Source organism: Nematolebias whitei, chromosome 6, assembly GCF_014905685.2.
Source record: "Nematolebias whitei isolate Nwh7 chromosome 6, NemWhi1, whole genome shotgun sequence".
Taxonomy (NCBI): domain Eukaryota; kingdom Metazoa; phylum Chordata; class Actinopteri; order Cyprinodontiformes; family Rivulidae; genus Nematolebias; species Nematolebias whitei.
In genome coordinates, this window is record NC_056503.1 from 28,012,565 (window position 1) to 28,029,157 (window position 16,593).

General features: G+C 44.7%; 2 protein-coding genes across 2 annotated transcripts in view; both read left to right on the forward strand.

Annotated features, from left to right (window-relative positions):
• Positions 1-1,538, forward strand: part of mettl16 (methyltransferase 16, N6-methyladenosin) — a 40,759-nt gene extending 39,221 nt beyond the window's left edge. The window contains exon 10 of the mRNA XM_037677476.1: positions 810-1,538. Within this exon, the coding sequence (XP_037533404.1) occupies positions 810-1,403 (594 nt within the window). The 3' untranslated portion in view covers positions 1,404-1,538. The remainder of the gene's footprint in view (positions 1-809) is intronic.
• Positions 1,539-2,859: 1,321 nt separating this feature from the next.
• mnta (MAX network transcriptional repressor a) lies at positions 2,860-14,969 on the forward strand. Its single transcript, XM_037677473.1, has 6 exons — positions 2,860-3,115; positions 7,648-8,269; positions 8,611-8,652; positions 8,773-8,884; positions 13,204-13,396; positions 13,538-14,969. Exons 1-6 carry the CDS (start codon positions 3,037-3,039, stop codon positions 14,233-14,235), a joined length of 1,746 nt encoding a protein of 581 aa, XP_037533401.1. The 5' UTR covers positions 2,860-3,036; the 3' UTR covers positions 14,236-14,969.
• Positions 14,970-16,593: the final 1,624 nt, after the last annotated feature.

Genomic DNA, 16,593 nt, shown 5'->3' on the forward strand with positions numbered 1-16,593 from the left:
GCTGCACACACACCACCACAGCTGCACACACACCACCACAGCTGCACACACACCGCCACAGCTGCATACACCACCACAGCTGCATACACAACCACAGCTGCATACACAACCACAGCTGCATACACAACCACAGCTGCACACACACAACCACAGCTGCACACACAACACCACAGCTGCACACAACACCACAGCTGCACACAACACCACAGCTGCACACCACCACAGCTGCATACACCACCACCACAGCTGCACACTACAACAGTCACTGGTGCTTCAGTTCTCATCATTTTAACAGAAGGAAACCTCCAGCAGAACCAGAACCAAGCTCAGGATGAGCGGCCGCTGCCTCGACTGGCTGGGGTTTAAGAGGACAGAGAAGACAAACGGAATATATGTTGCTAACACGGGTTGCTCCAAATACTGTAGTTAATGGGAATATTTCAAACGGTGCAGTCTGTTAGCTCTATTGAGGATCACTCTTTGCTACTACCACTCCAACTGTTAGCAAAATATTTGTTTTTAAGTCAGTTGGCTGTGGCAGCCATCGTGATTCGAGTTGATTGTAAAAGCTATTTTGTTGTAGTTGTACATCCAGTTGTTACATGAGATATTTTGCTAACAAACACACAGATACTGACACAAACACAGTTAGGTGTAATAAAACCCCAGAGCACTGGACAAGTCGTTTTGTGCATCTTTGGTGTTTAGTTTTCTGTCTGTGTTTGTTTTGAGAAATGAACGTCAGACCCCCCCCCCCCCACACACACACACACAGTTTTGGTCTGATGTTCCCGTGTGGTGCTCCTCAGGTGCTGCACAAGCGTGTCCCCTGCAGGACACGGGAGCAGAGTCTCTTTCTGACCGCTGTGGAAAACACGTGGATCCACGGACGACAGAAGAGGCGTGAGCAGAACCGTCAGCTGCGAGAGCTTCCCAGAGCGCCTCACTGTGCCGGAACCAGTTCTCAAACCAGCGTGGCCACGGCTGCTCCAGGAACTCCCGTTTCCTCCCAGAACCAGCCGGACCCCGCAGCAAACGATAACATCAGGACAACTCTGTCCTCAACTGAGACAAGGAAGGACGAAACAAGAAGCCCAGCTGGAGAACTAAAAGAGGTGTTAGAAACTGCAGCAGGTGAGATTGTGGGCATGGACGCCTCAACCAGCGCAGAAACTGGACAGGAACCAGACCTGAAGGACTCTCCCGCTGCTGCAGGTGATGCACACCCCGTACAGTCCCAGATCCACAGTGTTGAACACTTCCTGTTCAAGTGTGTGCTGAATGTGATTCCAGAGGAGAGAGACGTGGTCGTTGAGTTGCACTGGGTTGAAGGTCAGAACAAAGACCTGATGAACCAGCTGCGCACTTACCTGAGGAACACACTGTGGAAATCTGTAGCCTAGGTTCAATTTTCAGAAACAGGAGACCTGATTTTTGTATAGAAATACTCATTTTTAGCTGAGGTTTTCCTTTTTAAAAGTTTCTACACATATACCAGTACTTGTTTTATTTTGTTAGTTTCAATTTAAAGATTTTACACATGCAAAATGAATACTTTGTTCTAAAATTGTCCAAGCATTTGGAATAAATGTTCTTTTCCAAAAATGACACATTCACGTCATGTTTCTTATTGAAAATTTAATTACTGCAGTACCTAACAAGTCCACAACAGGGGGTGCGTGTTCCCCATCACAATGTCTTGTATGATGGCTTCTTTTTTCATTCAACCTTTATAAAGGTTAGACTCATTGAACTGCTTCTTCTTCTTTCATTTGGTATATTTTAATATGAATGTCAGACCCAGTCTTGTACAACTATATTTAAAATTCATACCCAGGACTTGTAACTAAAAGCTGCTGGAGTTACTCAGTTGTCCTGAACTTTCCAAGCTGTGATTTGAGTTTAGAGTAGAGTTAGGGATGAACTAGTGAATTCTGTTCATCACAAGGGTCAGAGATGAAAAGTCAATACAAGGTCCTGAAAAGGATGCAAGTGTAAGAGCCATACCTGGGGAAAGTTCAACAATGTTTCTCATTTTTCCTCCTTGAAGCTGCTGCATTAATGGAGCGACTCACTGATGCTTTCACCTCTGGCAACAGGCTATAAAGGTCATAAAGCTGTCAATGTTTATTTATTTTGTTAAGAGAATTTATTTTATTATTTTCCCCACATGTGCCTTTCCATCGTATCCATTTTTGTGTGTACATTTTTTTTTTTTCATTCAACCTTTATTTAGACCGGTAAATCCCATTATGCCTCGAGGACTCATTTACAAGAGAGACCTGATAACATTCCGGTGTTATCAGATGATCATATCTGATTGTATCAGATGATATGACATTCTTATTCTCTTCCTGTTTGAAGGCAACGTTACTCCAAATACATATTTTTAAATACGTGGTAAACTATAGAAAATTAAAATAATGATGAGTAGGAGGACCTCTCTGTGGCTAACTGGTTAAAGAGCAAGAGAACGGTTGCTAACGGTTTCAACCGTTGCTAGGGGGCCTGGGCTGGTTGCTAAGCGACAGAGAACCGATAATGGCGCAGCTGCTAGCTGCTAACAGCTAGCTAATATTTTTATTACGTCGCTCGGAGGAAGCGTAAGTTTTACGACCGTTACGGACGCACCAGCGCCGAGAGGGCTCTGGGACGCGCGCCTCGATTCGACAGTTCGAGGTGTGGACTGGGCTGTTCCATGTTTTGGCTTCCGCTCTCCCCCACACTGCTGCCTCTCAGGCTGGGAGGTTGGTCCCCCCCCCTGACACACACACCCTCTCTGTGGGCGGACACAAACGCTGCGTGATTCACATACTTGTTCGTACTACTTTGAGCGCCATTTTGTTTGTAACTCCTCTTCGTACGTGGGAGAGTTTTTGACCGAGGGAGGGTGTGAGGGCGACGGGGGGGTCCGGTTACCGTTTGTTTCATTTTTAGACAGGGAACTTCTCCCCGTACTGTAGCACACACACAGGCGCATTTCACGGTGCTGCTTTTCTCCGTAAAAGTACAGCCAGTCCTCCTCACTGGACAGACATGATGAGCATCGAAACGCTCCTGGAAGCTGCCAAGTATTTGGAACTACAAGCCCAGCATCAACAACAAAGAGCACGTGGTAAGTTTATATTTTATTACTTGAAACGTTACACTTTCCTTTGCACTATTCACAAACTGACTGTGCTTTAGATTTTCATTGAAAACGACGACAGTTGCGAGAAAGGACGCCCAGGAAGTTTCTCATTTTCGTTTTGGTGTGCGGATGATTTGGTTGGATTTGTTTACTTCACCTATTTTTGTCTTCTGGTTAATGGTTAAATATGAAACGTGCATGAATTTTGCTGCAGTGTCACCTCATTAATAAAACCCGATGCATGATTAAACCTACAGCAAAGCTACATGAACTTCTTGGGTCTGTCGCTACTTCTCTCTGTAGTTCGTAAAAGATGTGTTCTTTATAATCCAAGGACCGAAACATGGAGGGATAAGGGCGGTGGCACTGGGAATACCAAGCTTCTTTCTTTATAACGACCCGACAGGGACCAAGTGACTGCTTTACATATAATCTGTCCACCAGTGTTTAAACCGATTAGTTTTATTTTTACTGTCCCGTTGAATAGATGTTTCTGACTACTACTTTCTCGTCTAAAATTATTAAAACGGCTACAAACTCCTCCTTTCAGGCGCTCTTCGAGAGCTTTGAACGTCTCACGATGACGCGCATCAACAAAACACGCCCCCATATTTTAACCGTGGTTTTTACATTAGCCTGACTCCGCCTCTTTCACCACGTGCGTGCTTGGGCAGCTTCTCCCAAAGATCGTTTATTACGAAGATGAGTCATTACCGTGCTGTGTATAGGAGGGAGAAAAGCTCAACTAAAACGAGCCAGCCATCTAAATTACCATATTAACTTTAGTTGTAAAGTCTCTTTAAAACAGGCTGATTAGAAAGCTGTAAAATACAAATGCATTAAGAACTAAACATTACAGTCAAGTAAAAGCAGAAAAATAAACCAAAGAGCTAAAAAAAACATTTTAAATGTTTAAATTGTGAAATGCAAGTGAAAGCCGAGGATAGTGAGTTGTGATTTTTAAATTCTTAGTAGGTAGGGTGCACTTGAAGCTGGGGAAACTTTATACAAGACTAAAATACTTAATGTTCACAGTGGAGGTAAAAGTGGCTCGTATCTTTTTTTTTTTTTGCACATACAATCCCATTATTTTTCAAGTCAGACTTGGGTCATTTTCATGTGGTACTAAATCAAATACATATCCAGAGTTTTTCAAAGCAGCTGTAGTCTGTACAGTCATGTCGCTCTTCATCCAACTTTTCCATCACTGAAGTAAGGGTATGCAGATCAGTCCAAATAGTTTAGGATCAAATGGACAAAACCACCATGTTAGATAATACTTTAAGTGCAAAACATGAGAAACAATACACACATGCTAACGTGTAGCATCCGTATTTACTTATGTGAACACGGCATGTGGCGTGACGTCTTCTCCACATGTGGGTCACCTCAGAGCTGTAGACTGTTCACACTGGAGTCTGGTTATGGCCACATCCAAACAATAATTTGACTCAGCGCTCAAAAATCAGATCTGAGCAAAAGATCTGAACTGAGCGACGCGTTAAGATCTGCAGTGTGATCATAGACTGACAAACTGGTTCCAGCAGATTTTTGTATGACAGATGAAAGACTGGAGATCACACAGATAACAGGACTCACTGACTGAACACATAAAACTCCTGCCAGTGTGTCCATTTAAAGGCTCAACAATCAGCTAGCTGCTGTCTGCACCACCATCTGATCTTCTGATGTCATTTCCTGTGTCCCACCCTCTTGCTCTTATTGGCTGATGGCGACATGTGTTTTCAGTTTGGTTGGTAATCGGTCCACGCGGCCTGACGGTGTCCAGAATCAGCACCAGCTATTCAGACATGTTTGACTGCAAATAATGTTGGGTCGGGTCCGTTTCCCTCATACGTTGGTGGATTTTGTGCCAACTAGCTAGCTGACTGTGCCAAACTAGTGCAAACTTTACCCAACTGGGAATGGTGGGTAAAGTCTGACTAACAACATGATTAGTGTCCCCAGCTTTAGGGTCGCTGCTGCAAAGACAGCCCACTTTACCAATTCATCCGGAATGGAAATCAGCCGAAACCAGTCATTCAGAAGAGCCAAAAGATCTGGGATGAGAATAGGGCAGAACAGTTCAGATATTTTTATGTTAAACCACACAGTGATATGAAAACAAGTTGAAACATACACACAACATATCTATATTTATGAGGAGGTCAGTGGAGGCATTAAAGCAGGAGTGATGCAGCAGATGGGACAACAGGCACTGGCTAACAGAAAAACAATAATGGGCTAACGCTGTGGTAAGTATCTTTAACTCGTTATTAGAAACAAATAGTTTAAAAATGTTTCCTGGTTGTAAAAAATACATTAGAGTTGTGTATTATGTTTTCTATCACAGATCACAACTAAATTTCTCACACAAGCCTGAAGATTAAAGTCTTAAGTGGGGTGTCAAGTTTAGAGATATTTGGTGACGTGCTCAGATTTACTATCATTTAGGTAAAAATGGCTCATTTACCTCTTCTTCTAAACTCTTCATAGTTTAAGATTGATCAAATAAATGCAGTCAAGATTGTATAAATCTGTGTATTGTCTGAATCACATGAAATCCACATCACTAATAGAACTGGCCCCAGGATGGATCCTTGTGGAACTTTTTTTCTACTGCGGCTCTTGGAAGAGGAGACCTTTTCCATTTTAACAGAGAAAATCTGTAAAATATGACTCCCTGCCTGGTCCTGAAGGCAGTTTAAAGAAACCCCAGGGTCACAAGCTGCACTGAGGCCTTAAAGAACCGTCACATTCACTTTTTCTAAAGACTGACAAAATAAGACACTTGGAATATGAATTGTTTGAGAAAGTTTGTGTTTTTGTTGATCAAATCTCCCTCTTATTCCTGTATTTTACCATTATTCATTCAACCTTTTATTTAAACAGGTTAAACTCATTGAGCCTCGAGGACTCATTTACAAGAGAGGCCTGATTTCAACAAAGAGTGATGACAACAGTGGACAACAACGACAACTATAGACGATCATAAGAGGCATACAGATTTATTTATTTATTACAAATAAGATGGCAAAAAAGTAACAAAAACGGTTAATTATGAGGCGAATGTAGAAAACTAAAAACAGGAACATGTCTGCATTGGTCCCTGCCAAGAGTCCAACAGATTCTTAAAGCCACTTGGAGAGGTCAAGGTCGAGAGCTATTATTTACTATTTACTATTATTTACAGTATTGATTTGTACTTTTTAGGCCTTTAAGGTAAAACACAACACTATTTAATTTTTGTGAAACTAAGGAAGTGAAACTGTTAAGATACCAGTGCAGGCGTCACAGACCACCATGTCCAATGCTAGAGTTTACATCAGGACGTCCCCAGGCTTACAGACCAACATGACACCTTAGACTTTAAATAAACACAACGAATTATTTAAACTCTGTGCTGTTTTTTCATTTTCAATCATTTTATGTCCTGTATGCCAACATATTTTAGATGCATCGCCGATTGTGTTTTAAACATAGGGGGTCATCGGCAGTTCAGAAAAGTGTCAGAGTGAGTGCTCTGTCTGTTTTTCCTCTCTCTGCTGCAGCAGAGCAGGTCAGTGTGTGGATAAAAGTAGGCCATTGTCTCCAAGTGCTGCTGCAGTTATATAATGCCTCAGGTTTTTAAATGCTCAAAGGCACACACACATTAAATTTTATACATATAGCCAAAAAAAATTGCTGAGGGAACGTGTCATCTAATGCTAGAGGGACTCCTTGTTCTTTGTGTTTCTTTGAAGGAAAGTTGTTGGTTTGACCCGACATGTATAAACCTAAGGTGGCTTCTGTTTGTTTTAATCATTTAGAGCAGCAAAGCTTTTCTTTTCTTTTCTTTTTCTTTTTTTTTTGAAGGAACTGTCACAAATAATCCTTTGCTCAACAGGAAGCCCTGTTTATTGATTTTTAGCTGTAATAATTGAGCTAAATGATGTGTGAGATTGGAGATGCAGGGCTTTAACGTTTCTGAACTTTGAACTCTTATCAGCTAAAAAAAAAAAAACGCAATTTTGGTATATTTTACTCAGCAGGGTGCTGTGTGGAAAAATGTTTCTTACAGACTACAGTGTCCAGGATGAATTATCTTTAATGCTCCTCCATTAAAACAAACACTTCCATCTTTTTCAGTCCACTGATGATTTCTCAAACCTAATAACGTACACGCCGTTTTTTGTTGCTAAGATTCAGACATAAAGAGCTGGCATTAGTGTAAATATGAATGTATTTAATCTCCAAATGAAGAAGCACTCAGAAGCTGCCGTTAGACAATCATCTGTGTTTTTATTCATTCTGTCTCAAGCTGCTGCCTCTGAGATCATCTAACAGAAGGTCTAGGTGAAATACTTTCCTGCTGCCTCGAGCAGAAACTCACAACTTTAAATGTGACATGTTTTACGTGCTGATTTACGTACTTGTTTAGAGTAAAAATACACGTTGGGGTGTTTGCGTTACTCCAGATGTTTGGTTTTCGTTCATGCTGGAAGCCTGAACTGCATTTTGTTTCCTTTCGTCCACAGAGAATGAACTGAAGGAGAAGCTCCGCCTGCAGCAGAAGACGGAGTATATTCACCCTGATGGGAGCTACACCCCAACACCCCACATCAACAATGTTTCTAAAGCAGAAGAGCCTTGCACTGAGTCCCGCCCGGCACCCGTGCCACCCTCCCTGCCTCCCCCTTCCGTGCCTGTCACAGTCGACCCTCTCCCCGTCGTCACCCCCAACCCTGCAGCTCCACCCACACAGCCCATGGCCACGCTTTCACCTCCAGCTGCTCCTTCACTTGCCTCCCCTCAGAGAGACCATCACGCCCCTCACGAGCAAAGCGCTGCAGCTGCGTTGTGCTCCCCACCACCCAAAACGGACCACACGGCCTCTAAAGTGACCACCAACCACAGGCAGAACCACCACCATCACCCACAGCTCGCTGACCCAACCAGCAACATTAAACCACTTCAGCAGACACCCCAGCCGCTGGTTCGGTGCTATCCTGGTTCAGTCATCTCAGTCCCACAGCACCACGCCTTACTGCCCCATCCGGGCCCTGCACTTCAACCTGCTCCTCTTCAGAACGGCCCCATCAGCCAGGGCAGTCCTCCTGATGACAGCCGCCAGCTGGACAACAAGAAGAGGCCGGGGGGGTACGTCAGAACCAGTTAACTCATCAACACACAGGACAGGGCTGCACAAAACCATTCATGTTTTCCATTGATGGTCCTTCACTGTAAACTTTAAAGACCGGCACAATGTGGTCCCTGCTTCGTCAGTAGTGGTGTTATATGCTATAAATACGTTCAAGACATTAATTTGAGTCTTTTTGATCATTTAGATGTTTTTCATGTAAACTTTCTCTGTATTAAGTCAAGTCGGTGTTAAAACTCATTTAAACATCAAACTGTGTAGAAACAGGAATGTTTAGATCCTTTAATTCTGATGATTCTTCTCCCTCTTGGACATTAAGTTAGTTTCTGTCTTCTTGTAGGGCGGGCACGAGAGAAGTGCACAACAAGCTGGAGAAGAACAGGTGAGATGACCTCGTGTGTTTCAGGAACACTGCAGCAGTTCCCTCACGCTGGAGCTCGTCGTCATAAATAAATGGAATCCCGTTTCTCCTCTTGTTTGAACCCTGATCTCTGTCTGCCAGGAGGGCTCACCTGAAGGAGTGCTTCGAGACGCTGAAGAAGAACATCCCAAACATCGACGAGAAGAAAACCTCCAACCTGAGCGTGCTGAGAAGCGCTCTGAGATACATTCAGGTGAGGGTGGAGCTGCAGTTCACCTCCACGTGCTCTTCTCGTTTCTATTGGGTCACGTTCGTTTTGCGGCTTCAGCTCAGGCGTCTGTTGCGTCTCTTTAGGGACACATTTGAAGCAGCCTTTTCAGAACGTTCATCACGTTTGTGTAGCTTGCCAGGTACGTGTTTATTAGTGCTCAGGTTTGCTACAAAACGATGTAACGTCCCTGTTCTTTAAACTGCAGCATCAGGAGGGGCAGGACAAAAGCTGGTTTCTGTGAGTCCCATGTGATGCCTCTCGTCGTTCCTGTCAGAGCAGCAAGACCAGAAGATTATTTGTGTGTGTGTGTTCTCTTGTCATTTAGTTTAATCTGTGCTCCAGTTGAACAGCCAGCACATGACTCACCGTGCGCTACACTCAGGCTGTTGCTGTAAACCGTCGGTACAAAGGTCCATCTCTGGCCCAGTTTGTAAACGTTTAAAATCGAAGGGGACGACGTGCTGCTGACGCTCGGAGAAGCTGCACTCTGCTCGTGGACACTCAGGGGGGGGACTAGAACAGCATGTGCTCACAGCTCAGCGTCCCTCCAAACACCCCTCTCTGAGGGTTTATCATGTTGCTGCGTTTAGTTAAAGACTGTAAACAGTTCAAGTATTGTAGGTCACAAACGTCTCGCTGCTTTTCTGTTTGTGCTCGTTGTTTTGTCACAAAGGCTTTTTTTCCACTGACTGCTGGTGAAGAGACAGGAAGTGAAGGAAACAAGAAAAACGTGAACGGTCATATTTCGACACCGCTGATGCAGACGTGCGTCCTGCCTGTGTTTGTCTCTCCCCGCCCCTGTCCTCGTCCTCCTCGGCTGCCAGCGGGAGGACGAGGATGGGGCGGAGCAGCCCCCCCCAGCTCAGAACAGGGACACATAGTGAGAGGCTGTAGACACAGCAGCTCGTTTCATTTATATTACATGTTCATTTGTCGATGAAAGTACAAACCTGAGCTTCCTCGTCACGTCCTGCCTCAGACTCAGAACTGAGGAAAGATGAAACCTCAGGGCAGGTTCTTTAACAAAACTACACTTTTTATTTGCTGCTTTCTGCTCCTGGATGTTTTCTTGTGAGTCTGCAGCGTAGAAAGCTGAGAATTGTAAAGTAAGCCGATGCATTAGCGCGCGTCCTCTCCCCCTCCCCTGCTCCCCACCGAGCTGTTTTAAGGCCACATGAGCAGCGAGCACATGGCTAGCCTGAGCCGCTGAGACGTCACTCCCCCATGCTGGGCCCCCGCCCAGCTCTGCAACAGGCAGGACTCGCTGCACAGCGAGGAGCGCTAAGCACGCGGCTCGGTTTACTCCACCTTCATTTCCCTCCCTGACCCAACTTGTTCCTCCACCACTCCATTCCAAACACCAACCTGAAATCTCTAATGAAGTGAAAACACAGTAAATATGGACCTGTTACTATTTTTAGAACAGCCCTTTCTGATGAAATCTTGTTTTAACACTTTGTATTAATTCAGCTTCAAATAATAATAGTTTTTATATTATTTGACATATTACGCAGCATTGGCTTCTTTGAGTAAATTCTGAAGCAGCACCGCAGCAGAAATGTTTTCCATCACAACAAGACAGCTAATGTAAGTCGTTCTGGATCTATAACCCCTCGGTTCTGAATAAGATGAGGTAATTGGGCCAGCTATGACTTAAGCGTTGCACACAAGGAACGAGTGGTTTGTTTTTCCCACAAACAAGCCTCTGATTGTTGGAGTCAGGCACCACGTGAAACTCTGTTCCAGCCTGAAGGCAGAGCGGGACAAAGGTTTATGGTTTCTCAAGTGTCACAAGACCTGTAAGCAGAAGTCCGCTCGGTCAGCCGGGCTCAGCAGCATGTCTGCAACGTGGCCTCTGGTGCTCCTGGCCCTTTAAGAAAACCCTGCAGAAGTGAGTCAGTGAGTACAGCTTGTATCCTCCCTTTCAAACACCCCCCCACCCCCTTTGTGGGGCCATGTGCTCAGCGCTCGCATTGCTTGTTACAGCGGTGTTTAACACACACACACATACACACACACACAGAGTTCAGTGTATCTCTGTGTTAATCTAGATGTTCACACACACACACACACACAAGCGGAGCCTGGGAGGAGGAGCGTGGCCATGTGCACAGAATCTAAAGGTTGTCGGCACCTTGTGTGCCATCGACCTGCTGGCATGATGAACATGTAACAAAGTCATGTGACCCATCTGCTGCACACTTACATGACAGCTTTATGTGGTATTAGCTGTTGGCGCTCTCCACCATCGCACTGAGTTTAGTGGCTCTGGAGATCTGGGAGCGTCCCCCCCCCCCCCCCCCCCGTTCCTGCTCTCACTGAGTCACAGCACGTAGTGTCATGGCGTGCTGCGACTCACGAAAGGCTGCGTGAGCGTGACAACACAGCAGCCAGATCTACCTGAGCAGAGCGTCGCCTTTTTTGTTTTAGAATCTATGTTTGCATCTCGACACGCGGTCAGGAATCTGTGGCACATGAAGAAAACCTTTTCAGCGGTTTCCCTGGCAACCAAAGCTGGGACACATCAGGGCGCTGTGTTGGGACAGTCTGTGTTACAGACTGATGTGTGGAGCTTCACAGCTGATGTTCACGAACCACACATCTGTTCTAGATGCCGGAGTGTTTGATAAGTAATGCGTCATCAATGATGATCAGGTTATGAACAATTAATATCTTACTTGTTGCAGATAACTAGCCAACAGCTAGTCTGAACAACTTCAGTCTTCATCGCAGTTCTTTCAAACATTAATTTTAAATCTTTACAACACTCAGTTGCACATTTCTTGTGTATTTATACAGAAGCCTGTCGTTTCTTTGTAAACACAGCAGCATCTAGCTGTAGCACTTCCAGCAGAATAAACATGTAATGTTGCACTAACAGCCGAGTGAAGATTTATAAATTATAAGATTGGAGTGGTTTTTAGATGATGTTCCACTTTGAGCTCAACTCTGCTCAAACTTGTGGTTCGCTCCTCAATCTGATCAGAGTTCAACTCCGTCTCCAAACTGAGGCCGAGTTATCTACGACAGGTAAGATATTAATTACCACGTGTCCACAAAACGATCTGAACTCACACTTTAGACGTTAAAATGTAGTTCTGATCCACATCGTGTTTCTATGAGAGAAGAGATTTAACGTTTGATTTCCATGTTTGTGGTTCAGGAACGATGTGAAGCTTGAACTCTGATTTGATGGTTCATATCTAGAAACCCAGACTGAAAGTGGAACAAGAACCATTAAATCATCTGTCAAAGTGCAAAGCTTAAATGTTCCTGTCACTGTATTTTAGTTAGTACAATAAAAAAGGATGGCAGCATGTCAGACTGACACACCTGCAGTGTTAACGCACAGAGAGCTTGTCCCGTTCATTTCTAATCCTGGATCAGCACTCAGAGACAGGTGTGGTATCACACATGGGCCGCCTTTTGTCCTCCTTCTATTTCTGAATGTGTGCATTGTGCTGTTCTGCATGGAACATGCTAAACCTCACCCTTCAACATACGTGGAGCCAAACGCCACACCATTAAACACACGGACATTAATATGAGACGGGCGAGCGAGAAGTGCAGCCTTTGAGAAAACAGCTTTATGATGTGGAGTCATCAGGTTTCAGTCACTCCCTCAGCGTGTCGGATCAACTGCCTGAGCATGTAGTAAACATGTAGTAAACATGTAGAATCAGTTTTGTTGCTGTTTATCTGTGGAATAGAAAATGCCTTGGTCTGTACGGTCCTCCAGTAGTCATGCTCAGTCAGCTGGTGAGGGCAAACTGGGTCAGAGCCACTTCCAAGAAGGCCCTCCTACTTTCCTCATCTTCTTCCCCCTCCTTGTTTTAGCCTGTAGCTCCGTCTCTTTAACCCCCCCACCCCACCGAACAAGCTGCTCTCTGGGTTTACGACAGAATTTGTTTGACATGTTTGTAATTAACATTCAGCGTTTTGTAACATTTAACTTGTCACTTTGAGCAAACTGGTACCATTTAGTACAATAATGAGAGAAACGGCGCTAAATATTAACAAATCATTTTTACTGAATACATAAGTGTAAATTTGGAACATTTACTAAAAATCCAGATTGAGGTTTAATCTGCAAGCAAGGCAGTCAGACATGACAGATTTCCACCACAGATGAAGAGACGCCACTGTTTAACAATCTAATTCTTTTATTTACCGTCGCTCCTACAGAGACCTTCATGAAGTTACAGAGGAGGTTCAGGGGGACTGTAGTCCTCACACCGACTCTTGTCACAGTGGAGGAACTACAGAAAACTAAATCTGTTTTGTGTTTGATCTCCCTCCAGACACTGAAGCGTAAAGAGAAGGAATACGAGCACGACATGGAGCGACTGGCCAGAGAGAAGATCGCCACCCAGCAGCGGCTGGCGGAGCTGAAAAACGAGCTGAGCCAGTGGATGGATGTCATCGAGATCGACAGAGTCCTCCGACAGACGGTGCAACCGGAGGAGGACCAGGCTTCAACGTCCACAGCATCAGGTGGGTGGATTGTGTGGGACTTTACGGTCCGTCCGAACAGCATGACAGATCTTTTTCATCTTCCTGACGTCAGACATGAAGGAGGGAGTTTTGGCTCTTTAGCAACAAATCTGCTTATATTTGAAATCTTCTGTACTCCAGAGGGTGAAGACGTGATGGAGGAGGACCTGGATGAAGAGACGACACACAGAGCACCATCCGCCTCACCCCCTGCACCTCATAATATGAAACCTGAGCTGAACAAAACTGCAGCACAGAGTCCAACTCCACCTGCAGCAGCTGCTGTCTCTACCTCCATCATCACTCAGCGCATCATCCCAAACAGAACCTCTCTGCCACCTTCAGCTCCCACATCCACCCCTCAGCCACCCATCTTCACCCAAACACCCAGTCTACATCCTACAGTCATCGCCCATGCTTCAGTGTCCCACCCTTCGGTCATTCAGACACTGAACCACATCATCCACAGAGGGGGACCTAAACACGTAGCCCACCTGGCTCCTTCCACCACCTCCACCGGCTCTGTGCAGCTGGCCTCCACTCATCACCCCATCAGCCACATCACTGTACACCCAGTGGCTCACCTGAGCCCCCATATACCCGCCCTATACCCCCAACCAGTGGCTGTTACCCAGCCGGCTGTGGTGGGTCACATCACTCACACTCTAAGCCACGCCCACATGAACGGCACATCTCCAACCCAGGCGGCCGCCGCCATCGTCGGTAAGCAGGGAGTGGTGATGGCACACCACCCGCAGCTAGTAGGTCAGGCGGTGCTTAACCCCGTCACCATGGTAACCATGCCCTCCTTCCCCATCAGTACTCTGAAGCTGGCCTGAGCTTTGGCATCAGAACTGCAGGACACAAACAGGAAGAGGTCCAGGTCAGGGGGTGGGTGGGAGCGCCACCATCATTCAGACACAGTGAACAAAAACCTGAAGATGTGACCCTGAAGTGAGGAGGAAGCAGACTGGGGGCAGACGGGCCGTTTTAAAGCCTCACTACTTGTTCAGACGGAGGCACTGGTTTGACAGAAACATGCAGACAGAGCCGGATCAGAGTTGGACCTCCAGTCTGCTGAGACTGATGTAGCGCAGCTCCTCCTCCCCGGACTGGAACTAAATCACGGACCGGACTACAAAACCTCCCCGCCCCACTGGAGGTGCCGTCATCGGTGATGTGCACGGAGTAACAGCACCACCTCCTGACTGTTTCTAGTCAACATACCAGTGAGGGGAAAATGTTCAGACATGTTGAATTACCGTACGGTTCTGTCGGGTTCATTTTGACAATCTAATTTCCCTCCTGTTACCTCAAACCAAACAAACTGGTGACTAACAAACAGTGAAGGAGAAGGGCCGAGTTCTCCACGCTGCTACTAGATTATTATTTTTTGCCAAATGATTTATTTCACATTAACACTCAAAGGGAGGTTCAGATGATTTTCAGAGTCTGAGATAAATTTAGGCTCAGAGTTAAAAACACGTTTAGATTGTGTGAATATTAGTACAAACTGGTCCATAATATCTGTTGTGTATTTGTATAATGTGCTTGTGTTCAGTCCTCAGAGTGTGTGTTCAGATGAATGTGTGTATGAACTTCACGTTGCTGCAGAAATGTGCTGGAGTTTTGGTTCAAAGTGACTTTAACCACAAACGCATCGAGAAATGTTTGTAAGTTCAGTGAGTCGGGTGGTGAAGCGTGCACTGTGACTGAACACGGTTTGATCTCAGCACCTTGAGCTGGACTCCTGAATGAATGTACCGACGCACTCCACTGATACTGAACTCTTTCACCGGTTAAACATTATTAAAGTCAAGAGCAACATTTATAGATAAATGTGTTTTTTTAAATTCATACTGTCGCTCGTTTCGTTTTAGTTTTCCTCTGTGGGACCACGAACACGGCCGTATCTAACCGGGTGACAGATCATATCCCAACACTAAATACATGTTCCCTTTGTGTGTGTTTACAATCACAGCAGGGACAAAATCAATCTTATTCCCACTGTTTTATCAAGAGATACTGGTCTATTATATTTTAAAAATTGTGTTTCAGCTAATCGGATTATAAAAACCTGTTCAAATACACTTGAAGCAACAGTGTGTTGATGTGATTTTCCCTATGGAGAAAGTTTAAGCTGTATATAACCTGTAATTGTTGGACTGCTTATAGATTGAACTGTTACGTTAAGAAAACAACTGGAGAATACATCAGACTCAAAATTTATAATAAAGAGAATAAATTCTATTATGTTTACAAACAACTTGCTTTCATTGTGATCCTTTTACTGAAGAAAATGCCAAGTAATGTTTTATCTGTGCAAAGTCACCGAGTTAATGAAACGATATAAAATAAAACTGATTCAAAACTATAAGACAGAGATGAAACTCCTGGTGTAAAGAGTTTTCAAAGGCTTCAAGATTTGGTGCAACGATGAAGAGAAGCTGAAGGCACAGCTCGTCCTACATCCTGGACCAGCTCGATCGGGACAGAATAAAAAGTTAACAGTAAAACGTCCTACCTGCAGTAAAGCACGGTGGAGGACTGATCATGCTGTGGAGCTGAAACTGGAAGCCATTTTCAAAGGCACGTTGAAATCCATGAGTTATTTCTTTAAACACAAGGTGTTAAAACCGGGTCAGGTCATTCAAATGACACTTCAGACGGCATGAGGGAAATTTAAAAAACATGAGCTGGTCTGAACCTGCCTGCGATGAGCCCTGGACTCAGAACCACTGAACATTTGGAGAGCAGAAACCTGTGATTTACAACAAATAGACTCCTGTGAATTTAACAGCTCAGGAGGGAGCCGAGTAAAATCAGCCCAACGACGGGCCCCACTGAACAGAACAAAAGCAGCTGAAAGTTTCTGTCGTGGTGCAGCAATGATACATGTTTCATGAACCGGTTCCATCATGCATGTTTAAAGTAACTATCTTTTAATGAGTTCAACAATAAATGTTTACACACGTTAACTTGATAAGAACCAGCAGAAATCAAAGCTCATGAGGAAAAGAAACTTACTTTTCTCCTGCCGGGTGTTCGTCCACAGTCAGAGGCTCGAGCTCGTCTGGAGTCCAGAGGAAAACGCTTCAGTTTTAGATGAATTGTGTTTAAACAATAAAATATAAAACCACGACTGAGGCTGAAATTATATAAATTTTTTTATTTTATAACAATATAACTGTTGAATT